The sequence below is a fragment of the Apus apus genome, chromosome 4 (genome assembly GCF_020740795.1).
Source record: "Apus apus isolate bApuApu2 chromosome 4, bApuApu2.pri.cur, whole genome shotgun sequence".
In the NCBI taxonomy this organism is placed as follows: domain Eukaryota; kingdom Metazoa; phylum Chordata; class Aves; order Apodiformes; family Apodidae; genus Apus; species Apus apus.
In genome coordinates, this window is record NC_067285.1 from 13,982,536 (window position 1) to 13,997,658 (window position 15,123).

Below are 15,123 nucleotides of genomic sequence, written 5' to 3' on the forward strand. Positions count from 1 at the left end.
CTCTAGTCTAAGTGCAGCTGCTGTTAAGAGGATGTTGATCAATTCACTTTTTCGTTTGCTTCTTGGTGCAGTGAGGAGAGTTCGGTCCAGTTTTCAGGGAAAATTGATAATTTATTCTTTTTTTTTTTTTGGGGGGGGGGACGGAAGAAAAAAGAGCTAAGCGATTAAAAGGGCACTGAAGCACCACCGGAGGCTGCCTGTGAGGAGCTGTGTTTACAGGACGGATTTGAGCCGACAGCCCCCCGAGAACGATGCCAGCCCAGGCAGGGCAGGTTTCCCCGCCTCACACCCCCGGAGGGGCAGCAGCGGCCCCCAGGGCCCGGCGCGAACGCCGCGGCAGTTCCGGGTACCCGCACCGCCGGGCGCGGTGCCCGCACCCACTGCCCCCCGGCAGCGCCAGGCACGGAGCGCAGCCCCGGCAGAACAGGGCGGCAGCAGGGCTCCTGCCCGAGCCCGGAACCCCCCCGGGGCTGGAAGGGAACCCCCCCGGGGCTGGAAGGGGCCCCCGCACCGGGACAGGCTGCCCCTGCTGCCCCGCCCCGCGCGCGGCCGTGGCCCCCGCCTTGCACCGTCACACCCCCCCCACACGACTACAACTCCCGTCAGCCCCCTCTCCCGAGGACGGCGCATGCGCCAGCCGGCTCCCGGCGTGCCCCCGGCCCCAAGGCCTTTTGGGCTTTGTAGTCCAAAATGGCCAATCGGGCCCTTGCCTCCGGCGCGGCAGGGACTCCGTTTCCCGTGGGCCTGCGGGTGGCGCATGCGCTGTGCGGGCAGCGGGGCGAGGGGAAGGGGGGGGAGCGGGGCAGCGCAGGTTCCTGTCTGCGCTGGCTGCGGCCTGGCGCTGAGAGGAGGGGCGGCCGCGGCCCCGGCGCAAGGCTATGGACCCGGCCGAGGCCGTGCTGCAGGAGAAGGCCCTCAAGTTCATGGTGAGGGGTCGCGGCGGTTGTTGGCGGCGGGGGAGGGCACCGGTGTGTGTGTGTGTGGAGGAGGAGCCGGGGGAAGGGGCGAGGGATGAGGAGGGACAGTGGGGGAGGGCCCGGAGAGGGGAAGACGAGGCTGGGGGCGATGGAGAAGGGGAACCTGAGGGTGTGCGAGGCCGGGGGGCGCCGGGCTGGGGGGTGCCGCTCGGCCTGCGGGCGGGAGAGGGCGGTGAGCGGGCCCCGGAGGCGCCGTGGGGGGCGGGAAGGGGCTGCCTGCTGGGGAGGGCTGGGAGCGGGTCCCCAGGTCCGTGGAAAAGTATCAGCTTGTTTGAGCGGGCATCGGGGGGCTGCAAGTACCGCTTAGGAGCGGGAGAGGTTAAATTCAAGTGAGGCAGGCAGTTGGCACAGGGGCCCTGGGAGGAGCAGTGCGTGTAATTCTTGGGGTTTTCTCTTTATTTATACACCTTAGACTGTCCTTCTGTACTGCACACCATCTCTCAGCAATTTTGTTTTGTTTTTCCTTCCATTCTGCCATGAGAGCTGTAAATAGTGACACTTAAATCTTTCACCTGCTGCTGCAGCAGCATATCCTTGATAGTGAGTGTTAGTTAAAAGCATCTACGTTGTTTTAAGTTTTCGAGTTGGCCTTTGGCATGGAAAACAGCTTTGGGGGTACTTTCATCTAAGATTCCCTTCAGATGTGGGTAGTTTACTTAAATTCGAGGCATGGTGCACTTAAGCTTTAGTTTTATTCTCTCTTTCTTAATTTGTTGATATTTTTAAGTGTTTTGTCTGGAAACAAGATTTAGAAATGAAAACAAACTGGTGCCAGCTGATTGAGTGTAAGTTTCAGGTGCCCAAAACTGTTTCTTATCCTAAGGATATAGTTTCAATGACTGGCAATACTTGCTAAAAGTTTGTTTTGGATTAGTGCTTCCAGTAATATAGAATTAAATCTAAGCTCATCAAGAAGAAGCAATTCTATTAAACCTTCAGAACATATGAAATCCCAAAACGAAACTGAGGAAACACTAGTTGCAAATTTTAATTTTTTAGTTGAGCTTCAAAACACTTGTTTGGTTTCTCTTTTTTAATCTTGTAGAACTTGTTTCTCTTGAGACTTTTTGACCCCTTTGCTAGTAGTCTCCAAGTTTGTCAGATTTATTGAGTCTCCGCTCAGTGAAGCGGGAAAATGCTATGGATACCTAAATAGGCAAGGTAGCAATTAGTAATAATAAACGATCCTCTTTGGTGTGTGATTGGCCAAAGGAGTGTCCCAGATCCTGTTGCACTTGTGTTTGGCCAACCTTGGTAATTACAACCTGCCTCTAGATAGTGAGTTTCATATACAGAAAAGTTTCTGCTGAAATTTTTGTCTTCTGCCAGACAGCATTATGAACGTGCTATGCTGACTTCTCTCATATGCTGCTTTTTTCACTCCCCTCCGTTAAAATTCCCATCCAAGGGCTTATTTCAGGTGTTTGAGATCTTGAATAAGATTGGGCCTGGGACCCGAGGGAATCCCTATCTGTCTTGCAGCTGGCTGTGTTCCACTTGAACAATAAACTCCCTGACACTGGGGAGAGATCTGAGCATGAGAGAGCTTCTCTTACAGGAGATGCATCTGTTGAGAGCACCAGATAAAGGCAGGAGTTATTAATATTAGTCTACCCTGATTGTCTGAGAGCTAAAAGCTAAACCAAGTTCCTCAGTGTTTTATTAAAATGCCTCTTGTATGCAAAATGCTTGTAAGAAGTACAGTGAAAGATGTGGCTTCTCTCTGTGCCCTCTGAACTTTTTAGGTTATTTTTGCTTACAGGTTGAAGGGAGAGTGAGAAAAGCTTTTGTTTGACACATCTCAGGCTTTTGCTTTAGCACAGGTCTACCCAGAACATGACTCTTTAATTATGCTGATGAAGTAAAGTTTTTGTCAGCCTTGGTGGGGCCTTTGGGTATTTGTGGAGGTGTGGACCAGGGATATTGTTTTGATACCTGAAGTATCTGTTGCAAGAATCAGCTTGACCCTCCTAGGAAGGGTCTTGGTTCTGCCTTTTAACTTCCAGAAAGTGCTTAAGTGCTGCAGTAATGGTATTGGTACAATTATCTACATAGAGGTAGTAGATCAGCTTGTGCATCCTCTCAACTCGTGCTGAATCATTCACAGTGTATTATCTTGCTCATCCAAGTGTGTGATACACTTCATGTACATCTCCTTTAATAGGTGGCCCACAGTTTGGGCTGAGCAGAGCTTTGCTATTAATTATTGGTTTTCCCTGAGAGTTTCCCTCTTGCCATTGTAGGTAAATACTCAAATAGGCATGAGACTTATTATCTCTCCAGATGTTGGTAGTTTTGTTTTTGATATGGATTTGTGGCAGGTTTTATTTTATGTTAAAAAGCAACCTTGTAGGTGGTAGTATTTTTGTGCTTCTCTAGCAAAGAGTATTCTTTCCACTTAAAATTCTACTTACCTAATTTTCAGCCTAGAGTTAAGTTGCTTTCTTGAGTTACAAGACATCAGGCAAGATGAACCTGGTGAATTTGTTTTTTCATTTGAATGTCTAACTCTAATAGAAAAATGTCATGTGAAGGCTTCATCCAATGCTAATGTTATGAATGAAATCTTATAATCTTATCTTGCTTTAGAGTATCTACTTTTGATGCTTTGAAAGATAAACTGGACTATTTTTTTTTTTTCTTCCCCCCTCCTTCTGTGTGTTTGTGTCATTGTAACTTTTTGATAGGAGTAAAAGAGAATAGCCTTCACACTGGTTGGTGTTGGTTTGATAACTTGCCAATGAAACAAGTTACATTTACCTAATATCTGCTACCAGATTCCCAGTTATCCACGGTCAGCTACAATATGTATAATCTAATGCTTTAAGTAATTTTATTTAACTTCATTTGCCTACTCGGTTTACTTTTACATTTTAAGAAGGCCTAACTTATTTCTGATATTAAATTGCTTTGTATTAGTATTATGCAGTACTAAGCAACTGCTCACCAAGGAAGACTGGTTTTGTTGGTGAATTAGTGTTTTCTATAGTGTATTCTACATGCCATCTTTCAAAGTTTTTTTTTATGAATACCAGTTCATAGATTTAAAATATGATCTTGTAAATGATCAGTCCAGTGTTCTGTAGCTGTGCCAGGCATTTTACCAGAGAGGAACCCACCTCAGTTCACCTCAGCCCCTTTTTATGTTTCTACAATGCTACAGATAAAACTACACTCTTCATAAATTACAGTGTGTACACACAAGCTGAAAAGAGAGATTAATGTGCCCATCAGCTTAAAAAGACCCACACAAAAACCCTCCCAAAAACTCTTGCCTTACAGAGCTCTCTTTTTATGCCTTCAAGAATGTTGGATTTCTGTTGTCATAACCGTTTACAAAAGTACTAGAAACGAGGTGCTCAATAAGTAACTTTCATATTTGAAGGAAGTGTTTTAAACTGTAGATACAGTATTTAAAGTATGAGTGCGGTAGGCTCAACTGAGACTTTGATTAAATGTCATATAAACTACATATGCCTGCATAGAATAGTAGATATTTTTTCAAAGTAGCTTTAAATGGTTCTGTTAAGTGTACGAATGTTCTGATGATTATCTTTTTAATTAAAATGAGAAATCTTTGTTTAAAGTGGCATTCTTTTTTTACGGCCTGTTACAGTCTCTGTAACAATCATTTCTTAAGTCTGAACGTTTTTAATTCCAGGAATCCATTTATATAAAACTATGTTTAGGCTTAATTAAGGAATGATTCTTACAAAGCTTGTAAATAGCCAGGAAAAAAGGGACAGAAAATAAAACTGACATTCACACTTAACAGAATGATTGTTACAAGGTATGTAATATGCTATAAAAATACAATAAAGCCCTTTTTATAAGAGTTCATATTTTTTGTTCCTCATTTTGAAAGGTATTTAAGAAAAATATCAAAGCTCTGTGAAGCAACATCTGTTTTCTTGAATGGACTAGTGACAACTTCAGTTGTGTTTAATTAGCAGTGCTTGGAGCTGTACCTGACCAGCTCGGCTTCCTGTCCAGGATGGTTTGGGAGGCAATATCTTGATATTTAATGAAGTTTCACTTTCTCTTGTTTTTCTGAATGAGCTAATTTGGAGTACTTCATTTAATTTCCTGGCTTGTGAATAGGAAGGTGTTGATACTAGTGTTCTTCATGAATGCCTTTTTTTTTTTTTTTTTTTTTTTTTTAATTTCAACCCCAAATTAGCATTTTCCTGCTCTTTCTGGGACATGTGATTCTGGGAGGTCCTGATGGCCTTCCACTTTCACAGGAGAACTAAAACTTTTGTTTATCTTTTAAGATGCATCTGAAAGTGTGTTTTTTATTTTTAAGGAAACCCCTGAAGGTTCCTTCATTTTTATTTTCTGCTGTTGTAAGAGCTTCCATATAACTGGCAGCTAATGTAGTAAGGAATAGCCAGTGTAATAATTGGAGGCTGAAGGGCAATAGAATTGGAATATCTTTTTTTTTTCTCTCTATTTTCGTGTGTGTGTGTGTGCGTGTATATATATATATATATATATATATATATATATAAAAAAAGGAACAGATGGACAAAAGCTTATATTTTAAAAGAGGTTCCATTTGTATAGAACCTGTACAATTTATGGTGTCAGTAGGACTGGGATTTGTAGGACCTAGGACTTGTTAGTTGTTGTTATAAAACTCGGCTTTGAGAACCTTAAGGTCTTTCTAGTAACATATTTGTGTCATGATCATTGTGAGAATCCAAAGCAAGGTGTTAAAGCCATTAAACCACCTGGGATAACAGTGAGTTGCCTCCTAAACGTGGGGTTGCAAATCTTGCTTAAATATTACATAGATACTTAGTAATTTTTTTTCCAGTAGAACTGAAATAGCATCTTAGTTTGAGGATTTGTTGTGACTAGTATATAACAAAGAAGCTGTTGATTTATTTTCTTCTACACCAAACTCTGTGCTGTAGATTTTTCTACACTCAGTATAGGCCTTTGGTACTTCAGTAACTTCACCCCTGCTTCTCTAGTAATGTTTCATTTCAGCCACTTTGCTCCATTAAATGTATGCAATTAGAAAAGCAAATGGCAAATTTGCTATCGCATCACTGAAGTATTTAGTTTCATAGACTTAAAAAGCAGAATTTGTTGCACCATGCTCTCCACACTATAATATATACCATAAGCATCAGAGAGAATAGGATGACCTTAATATTTGCATCCCAGACTAAATCGCCGCCTTGCAGCAGTTATTTCCCACTGAATAAAAAGTTTAATTTCACGCCCTGATTAGTGCTAGTATGTGCAGGTGGATATTTATTTTATGCAGCTAAACTAATCTGCCTTGGCAAATTATGTGCCAGTCAGCAGAGCTATAATTCCTCATGAGTATTTGATACTAAATTATCATTCTCATTAGTAAGATAAAGGAGACTGTTCTGACCACAAAGTTTAGTTAGGCAAAGAGTTTCCTAACTAATCCTGGGAAGATACAAGAAACGTGCAGTGGCCTCAACATTCCCAATATTCTGCAGTGGTTTGTGATGTGGAAAGAGGTAAGGAAAATTTCAGAGGAAGAAAATAAAATTATTCTGTAGTTGTGTACTATCTCTAGAGGCAAGGTGGGAATGTACAGTGTTGGGAAGTTGCATCTGTAAGAGGTACCTAGTGAAAAAAAAAAAGTAACGGTGATCTTTGGAGCATTTCCAGTGGCCAACCAAGCTCTAATCTCTGTGCTGTAAATGGATTAAAAGATAGTTTTATTGTTTTCTTGTTATTTTCAGTGTTAGTAGCTACTGAGGTAGGGGAAAGAATGACTGAAGACTAGAAGTTAAATGGCAAAGGAAACTTCATGGTCTGTTCTCAGTTAAAATTCACTTCATGCTCTAAAAGCATTTAAAGTGGGGATCAGAAAGTATTTCCTGATGTATGAATGTTGTCTGGAAACACTTGGCAAGTGGATGTGTTGATCCATTGTATTGTTTTATTCGGATTTTATGTGCTGGTAGTTTGTATCATAAAGCTTGGTAATGATAAGTACTGTTTTGTTTTTTTTTTTTCTGCAAGGAAAGTAATTTATACCTGGAGATTATGAATTTTCATTAAGAATTGAGTGAAGGAATTCCACTGACTCTTTTTCCATTTGTATAGGTGGATTTCTTGTCATACTCATTTTCTCAGTCATCACTGCAACAGTATTTAGGACATTTAAGACCAGCAAAACCAGCAAGCCAAGCAACTTGATTTTGTTGTATTATAATTTTCATACTAAATTCAACAATGCAGATGAAATAAGCTGTTTCCTCACTTCTTGCTTACGTTGTGTCATCTCTGTGCTGGTGAGGTTTGTGTAATATTCAACCATTATTAGTGGCAAACTTAACTAGTGTTTCTAATACTCTATTTCCTTCAGTCTTCCTCATCTCCTTCTTTCTGCAATTCAGGAGATGTTCAACAAGAGGTATTATATATTTTAAGTGATTTTGTACAGAAGGGATGTGTGTGTTTAGTGTGGAAACTGAAAATTACTTGTAGCAGAGTCCAGTGGCTGCAGCTAAAATAGTGCTCAGAATACAGTTAATAAGCAATAAAACAAGAATCTGTTTTCTTGAGAGGATGCCGATTAGTGCTGAGAAAAACTTCTTGATCCCTCAGAAACTGTTGAAAATAAACATCCTGGGAGTTGCATTAAATATGTCCCTGCTTATTAAGCTACAATGCTTTCTAATGTTTTAAGGAACTCTGGTGTTGGACAAATACTACCCCTGCTTTGCAGAAAGAGAATGCTGAAGCTCAGAAATTTGCCTGGGGTCATGGGCTGGAGGAATTTGTGAAGGGTCATATGGTAGACTGATAATAGAAGACAGAATAAAAAGAAACAAGTTCTTCTAATAGCTAGCCGTGTGCTTCTGACCATGTTTTGGTTAATTTTACAATTGGCTAGCCACCTGTTAAGATAACACATTTTATCATTAAACAAAATTAATTTAAAAAATGGCTTGAAACTGTCTGTTTTTAATGGAATCTGAATATTCTTAGTTTTAATCTGCCTCATGAGGCTTGTCTTTCTTCTGGGAAGTACATTGTTACATCATTAAAGTATCATCCCCTACTGAGAGAGAAATCGGTCCCATTCACTAAATGGCCATGCTGAAACAATGACAAGTATTTCTAAAAACTGCATTAAAATTCAGTTTTTTCCTCTTTTATCTGCAAGTTCTGTGGTTCCATTAGCCAATGGATGCTCAGCGTGTTTGCAGCTGCATGTGCATAGCCAAATTTGTCAGCTGTGGTGGCAGAAGGTTTGCGAAGTGGCATTGAAGAGTTTCCTTTTTAAATTATTTCACTTTTCCACAATGATTTTGCTTGGAAGCAAATGATTGATCATAATTTTGTGCTCCCTAACTGCTTTTAATTCTCCTCTGTACTAAGAACTGGGAAACATCCGATTTAATTTTCCCTCCCCCCACTGCTGAAACAGGGTATGTGCATTCATCTTGATGAGAGCAGCAGGAAGGAGAGAATGAGGAAGAATGGGAAAACTCAGCAAGGGGTCTTTCCAGTGGTCTTGAGGGAAGGACAGAAGTGTTTACAGTCTGGAGCAGGAGCCATGCAAGCTCTTGGCAGAATCCACTGGAGTAACAAGTTTGGACTAGCAGAAGCAAAGAGCCTTAAGAGCTGCGTAGATTTCCTTTATCCCATGGTAAGATATGGACATGGTAAGACGTGGACATGTTGCAGGGACATACAATGAAGGAATGAAGAGGTTCCTAAGTGCAGTTGTATATTAGTTAGTGGAACAGTAGTAAGTGTATTTCTAACTGTGGTCTAAATAACCCGTCTTCAGAAGCACCTGGACCAAAAGATCTGAAGAATATTGTAGAAAGGGAGTCTGGGAGGTACCAGCCAATGCAGAACTCTGATACCATGTTTCTATCATCTGGCACTATGCCTGTGTATGGATTCTCTTAGTTTTTATAAGTCTTCTTCCTGCTTGTTTCCAGCTAAGGACACAGTTATTTTTACAGATTGTATTTTTCAAGAGGATGGATTAAATGCTTAGGAGAAAGGTGATGGCTGTCTTTGTTTGGGTACAAAGCAGGGCTAGATTGGATTCTGGCTAGAAAAGAAAATGTTAATGTTTCAAGATTTGCCCGTATAGGAACCAAAACAGCCTCTAGTTGTTTCAGAGAAACATGGCCTAGCATGGAAGTCTGTCATACAGTGTAGTCACTCTCCCTCTCTGCACACATTGTTTGCAATTTATTGTGAGAGCGATGCAGAACGGAACAGTGTTTGTGTGGGAGTTGCATTTAGTTCATGGATAGTTGGCCTTGAATCCTCTCTGTTAGGAAGCTGCTGGCAATTCTCCAGGGAGGTTGTTCATTGGGTCTTCTCAATGCCCTTCCTTCTTATATGGCAAAGCTCTCAACTGGATTGTGAAATGCAGCCAGCTATCATTCATCTCCTGCAAATTAGAACAATGAGAAGGAGGTGCAGTTGGAATAAATGATGGATCAATCTTTTGTTTTAGAAGATGGGTCTTAGAAGCCTCTCAACAGTTTTTTTTAAGAATTCCAGTCAATGATAATACCCCCTTCAGATATGTCAGAAGGTGTTTTCTGTTGCTCATAGGTTCAAAAGAACAAAAATCTAAATTGACTGTTGATTTTCTTTTTGCAACTTTTTCCCTTTTTTTGTGCTCCTTTTGCCTGGGATGACTCCAGTGAAGTGTGTTGCTTTTGTACTTTGTCACAGCTGGGTTTTATAAACAAGCACAAATGTCCTGTAAGTTTTTTACTGACAAGAAGATATTCCTATATGTCTGTATCTCACTGATCTTAAAATAAGACTTTATGCAGAGGCAAAGCAGTACAGACCCCATCAGTGAGAGGAAACATCTCCACATGGGATTGGAACAAGTCTTATGTTCAAGTCCATTACTGGGAGAAGTGTACGCTCTGTCCCTTTTGCAACCTGCTTAAAGCAGTTCTTTAGAGAGTGGAATTGTCTCTGCTACTCCATTGTAGAGCTATTCTGAATCTGACTCCTATGAAAGCTAGAATCCTAATTCTTATTTTTCAGCTTAACTTCTTTCATGGCTAATTCATTCTCATTTGCTCTTGTGCTAATGTTGTCCTTGAGCTTAAACATCCCTTCTTACTCTCCTGTGTTCATCTGCATCTATTTGTGGAGAGCAATCATATTCTCCTCTGAGCTGAATCTGGTCAGGCCAAACAAATTTTTTTACTTTTACTTTTACTTTTTTTTTTTTTTTAAATTCTATGATGTTTCCTGTAACTCTTGATCATCTTAACAGATCATAAACAACTGCAGAATTTGATTAATCTATCTGGAATGAGAGTGACTAGAGCTATACAGAATATTCTAGTAAAAGTTTATTTGTTCCTTGTACAAAAGCAGTATTCCTAATTTACCTCTTCTAGGAATTTTTCACTTTATACAATGTCAGATAGTAGTCTTTGCCATCTTCATGGCTGTGTCTTATTGGTGAACTGTCATGATCGAATGAGTAACATACTCCAGGGCCTCTTCCCCTCTTAGTTACTGAGTTTCTAGTTTACAATGGAAATAATGTTACTTTTTAATTTATGTAAGTCTTGTGTTGGTTCTGTTACTGAAGTTTACAAAATGCTATGTCCTATGTATTTATAATGTCTTTTAAACTTTGTCTTCAGCCAATTTCATTAGCACATTGGTAATTACTGGGTTATCTGATGATATTTTAGTATTAATTTCAAGATTAATAATGAATTTCAACAAAGATCAATCTCTACACAACTTGATGGTTCTCTTTTGAAAATAGCCTGTGATCCTTTACCCTTTTTAGTTTCTTATCCTCCTTACAAATCTGGAATTAATCCTAATCCTCTCCATTTTAACTAGTAACTTCCTACATGTCATCTATCAAATGCTTAACTACTTCTAATTTGTCTGGACTTCAGTGATCTTCTTAAAGAAGGAGATTGGGCTGGTCTAGCACTAATTCTAATTTGTTCTAAATTGGGACTAGACTTACTTAGACCTCCCATGGTGACTGCTTTGTGTTGGCAATAATTGTCAGTACTCGGTCTCAGTAGATTTCCTTTCTTGGGAGACATGACATACTGTCTGTGTTTAATTTTTTTTTTTTTTTTTCATTTCAAAGGTTGTCCAGTCAATTCCAGAATATTTTAGACTTATTCTAGTTAGTTTTCTTACTGATATTCTGTTTGGCAGTGCTGCCGAAGGCTGCATGTTAGGTATCTTCAACTGATTCTGTTGCCCTCACTTTAGTCTTGTGTCAGTCCTCTGAGACAGGCTTCTTTGATACTTGTTTTCTGTAGGAGTTTCCTCTAGTTAAGCAAAGCAGCATTTAAATCTTGTGTCACTCTCCAGGAGTTGAGGGCTGAACTCAGTACAGGGCTGTTTAGGTCAGGAAAGGAAATTTAATATATCTTGGTAAGTACTTGGACAATTAGTTATGGATTCCAAGTTGCTTATGAGAGGTAAATAGGTCCCACACTGTAACTGCAGCACAGGACTTTGTGAGGGAAATTAATCAGGATATAATGGCCATTCCTGCAAAAAGGAAGTTTTTTGGTTACTTTATTGAACAGAAGTCGAGTTTGGCTTGAGTGCTGGAGTCTGCGCAGAAATGGAGTGCTCACTAGCTAACAGAAAATGTTGTTGAGTGCTGGAGACTGCTCTTGAGAGCATTTACATTTCTTTAGAAAAAAAAGAACTCCACTTATAAATTTGACTACTTAATATGTGAACTTCAGATTTCCCTTCAGGATAGTTAGCACAGACCTGTAACCTATCTGTTCTCCATACTTTTTGTGTGCTACATAATGTTCAGCAGATCAGGAAAGAGAAAGTAAGCAGTATAGGTTATTTTTCTGATTATGGAGATCATAGTTTTTCAGACTTTAGTTCTGTTCACATTTATTTTTTTCTTGAGTACAGAATTTTCTATTTCTGGTGTTCTGAATCTCAGTGAAAAATCAGAATCCAAGGTGAGCTTTCTGGCTTTTCTATTGACTTTATGAAAAAGAGACAAGATGCTTAAGGCATCAACTTTTATTGATATCTAGACAAGCTTCTGTTTTATACATAATGCTTGCACTGTTGATGTCACTGTTCTTGTTGCTTACTTACCTGCCACAAGCTCAGACGGTAGCATGAGAAATGTAGGTTCTTTTTTCTTGACCACAGATCTTGCAGTCTTGAAGAATGCTGAATTTCAGACCTAAAATGTCAAGTGGTTGCGGAATCAAGTAGGTTTTTACTAATGGGCACAAAAAGAATCTCTTTCCACTGTTGTAGTAAGCATGTTTGCAGAGCATGCTGTTACACAGTCCTTAGAGATTAATGGAGTGCCATCCTGGATCTCCACTTGGTTTGGAATGCTGTAAATTTGTATTCTTGTGAGAGGGTATCCAGTTGTTTCATGTTACAAAAGTAGTTTTCCTGGTAGCTGCTGCTCTTGCAGGATGTGAAAACTTGTCTTTTTATCTGTCAGGGAATATAAATAGATATTCTCCAGTGCGAGTTCGTTTTCAGCAGATCTTGGTCATCTCACTCTAAACAGCTTCACTAAAGAACCAGGGTAGCCATGTTCGCCATGTGTGGTGAGTTCATTACATTTCCAGGCAGTCAGAGCCTACTGTTTGAGAGTGCTGTATCTATCTGAAGGAGTTTGATACAGACAGTGAGACCTGACAGTCAACTTACTCAGCGTTCATTCCTCCTCTAAAATCTCACAAAGGGCACACTGAAATATTGGCAGCTTATGGCTTCAGAATCAGAGAGCTCCTGCTTTTTTCTCTCCTAATAAGAATGAAAGAGTTTGAAATCCTGCCTTTGATTTTGTTGAATTGCAGCCCACAGATCTCACTGTGCTTTATTTTATGTACTACTTTGGACAGTGAATAAGGTATATATTTGGGCCATGAAGTTGTATATTCTGTAACAGGAATTCAATTTATTGCTGTAATGCATAGAAACTGATTAACAAGTTCTAGGCCACAGGGGATATTTTCCTTTGCTGTGGAAGTCATCTCAACTGGACAGTCTTCACTGCAACTGGTCAGGCCCTCCCATGTCAGTGACTGACAGATCTAATTCTGCCTTTGTAGCCAAGAGCCTATTAGTTAATATAGTCATGAATGTTGTTACTCAGATGCAGCCTTCAGAGTATTAAAATGTATTATTCCTGTTTTTCACTTTATATTTATCAAACAAAGTGTTATATCTAATGAATGCAATGTTACCGTCAAATAAATACTGCCTGTAGATCATAACTTAAAAGGAATGAAAATATGCGTAGCTTCACAGATGCTTTGCAGTCACAGAGGGAGATGGGTTTAGCTTGCCTGTTTAAATTGTATGTGATAGAAACCCAGAGTGAATGTCCTCTCTGAGGGAAAAGGAAGCATTATGGGTTATTTGGTCAGATTCATGAGATCCTTAGTACATATATATTTCATACAGGTTTCACTTTTTTTCCTCTCCCATTTCTTCTTACATGGAAGCAGATGAAATGGAGAAGCAGCAGTACTGCCTCACAAGTACCATAGTAGGTTTCCTTTTATAATTATCATTCTTGACATATTTATCCTGTCTTATGGAAGTGAAGATGCAGATATTTAAGAACCCTTCTTGCACAAAAAAGCCTAATTTCCATTCAGTACTTAATTAGCACTTGTTTATGACATGGCATCTGATTTGATTTTCAAAACAAATTGCACAGTAAAGAGGCTGATATTTAAACTGTATAGTAACCACAGCTCCAGCTGTGACTCGAATATTGTAAGCCTTCAGGGGTTGTGTTTAGGCTTAGAAAATAGGAACTCAGGCCTGTAATTAAATGTCCTCTAAAAATCAGCCTTTGTAGGGAAGGAAAGAGGGTACCACTGAATTCTGAATTACTGAATTGTTTTCAGAAATCATCCTGTTGTTTTGAGTCTTACTAGGAACTGTGGAAATAAAATGGATTAAAAATGGAAGAGTAGATGACTAAAGGGAAAAAGTCAGGAGTTGCAGAAAAAAAGATGAGCAAAGTAAGCTATTCAGCTCATGAGTTTATAGACAATTGCAATACATATAATAATATAACTTAATCTATGGGTAATGTATAGATTATAAGTTCTGTAGCCACCAAAAAGATTAAAGAGAAAGTAGACATTTCATATAGAGTAAAATTGCATTTCAGAACTGTGAGTCGCTGCTGGTTATGGAATAAGCAGTCTGTGGTGATCGGAGGCTCATTTTTAAAACAAGCCCTCAATAATAAATGTGAAAGTCTTGGAAAAGGAAGTTGTCAGGGTTGTATTACATATTAATCACTCACCTAAATAAAAATGTGGAATAGTAATGAAACAGTGTGATAGAAGTTAGTGGCTATGGTGCTTTCAGAGTTACTTCTTGAGGTGGCTACTGAAAGAGAGGAAAATTATGCTATCAGTCTGACTTCTAGTCATGGAAAATGCTGGAGCAGATGCCATGAGAAACTGTGCTTACGAATTATATTGAACAATGAATGTAAATGGTGTGTGCTCATGAAAGTACAGAAATGAGTAGATCTTGCTGAACAATTAATTGTATTGCTGATAGAATTGCCTTGAATGAATCATAATCATGGAAGATTTTACTGATTGTTAAACCACTGAAGCTTTCAAACAGGACAGTTACCTGTGTTCCAAATCTTTTAAAGGCTGGGGGAAGAGGGCAAATTCTATTTTATTTTTGTAAGTTACCAAGCATGTATGAGTTCCTCTTTGTAATTTTGTAGTAGTGTGTCTGCTGCCATTTGGACACGGCAATTTGGGAAGTTTTGACCAGATCTACTTATTGAATTGCTTTCCCTTGCTGAATGAGAAGTTCCTGGGTGTCATTCACAATGTGTCTAGGAGAACCACAGAAATGTAAAAATTAGGAGATTGGTTGTAAAAGTTTAGACAATGGTATGTTTGCATTAAAAGCTTGTGAGAGCTCCAAATATTTTAATAAGTTATACTTTTCTATTGGTGCTTACCTTTGATATGACTGGGGGCTTGTGTGTGTAAATATCCCACTTTAATGGTATAAGCAGCAGTATGAGGGTAATGACATGCTTTGTACTGGCAAAATTTGCTTCTCTTCTGTATAGTTTGTTTTCTTCTTAAATGAGGGTAGGCTTATCAACTATACAGAC

The 15,123-nt window shown here is 39.7% G+C and overlaps 1 protein-coding gene across 11 annotated transcripts in view; it reads left to right on the top strand.

The window, feature by feature from the left end:
- The first annotated feature begins 809 nt into the window (after positions 1-809).
- The window catches only part of BTRC (beta-transducin repeat containing E3 ubiquitin protein ligase), a 119,435-nt gene continuing 105,121 nt past the window's right edge, over positions 810-15,123 (top strand). For 6 of the 11 annotated variants that reach the window (XR_007889327.1, XM_051617466.1, XM_051617473.1 and 3 more), the window contains exon 1: positions 13,441-13,506. Coding sequence is in view for 10 of the 11 variants with exons in the window: in XM_051617466.1 (XP_051473426.1) it covers positions 13,456-13,506 (51 nt within the window). In the remaining variant the exon portion in view is untranslated. Of the gene's footprint in view, positions 927-13,440; positions 13,507-15,123 lie in introns of those variants that run through there. The other 5 variants (XM_051617467.1, XM_051617470.1, XM_051617476.1 and 2 more) reach the window with 3 other exon arrangements.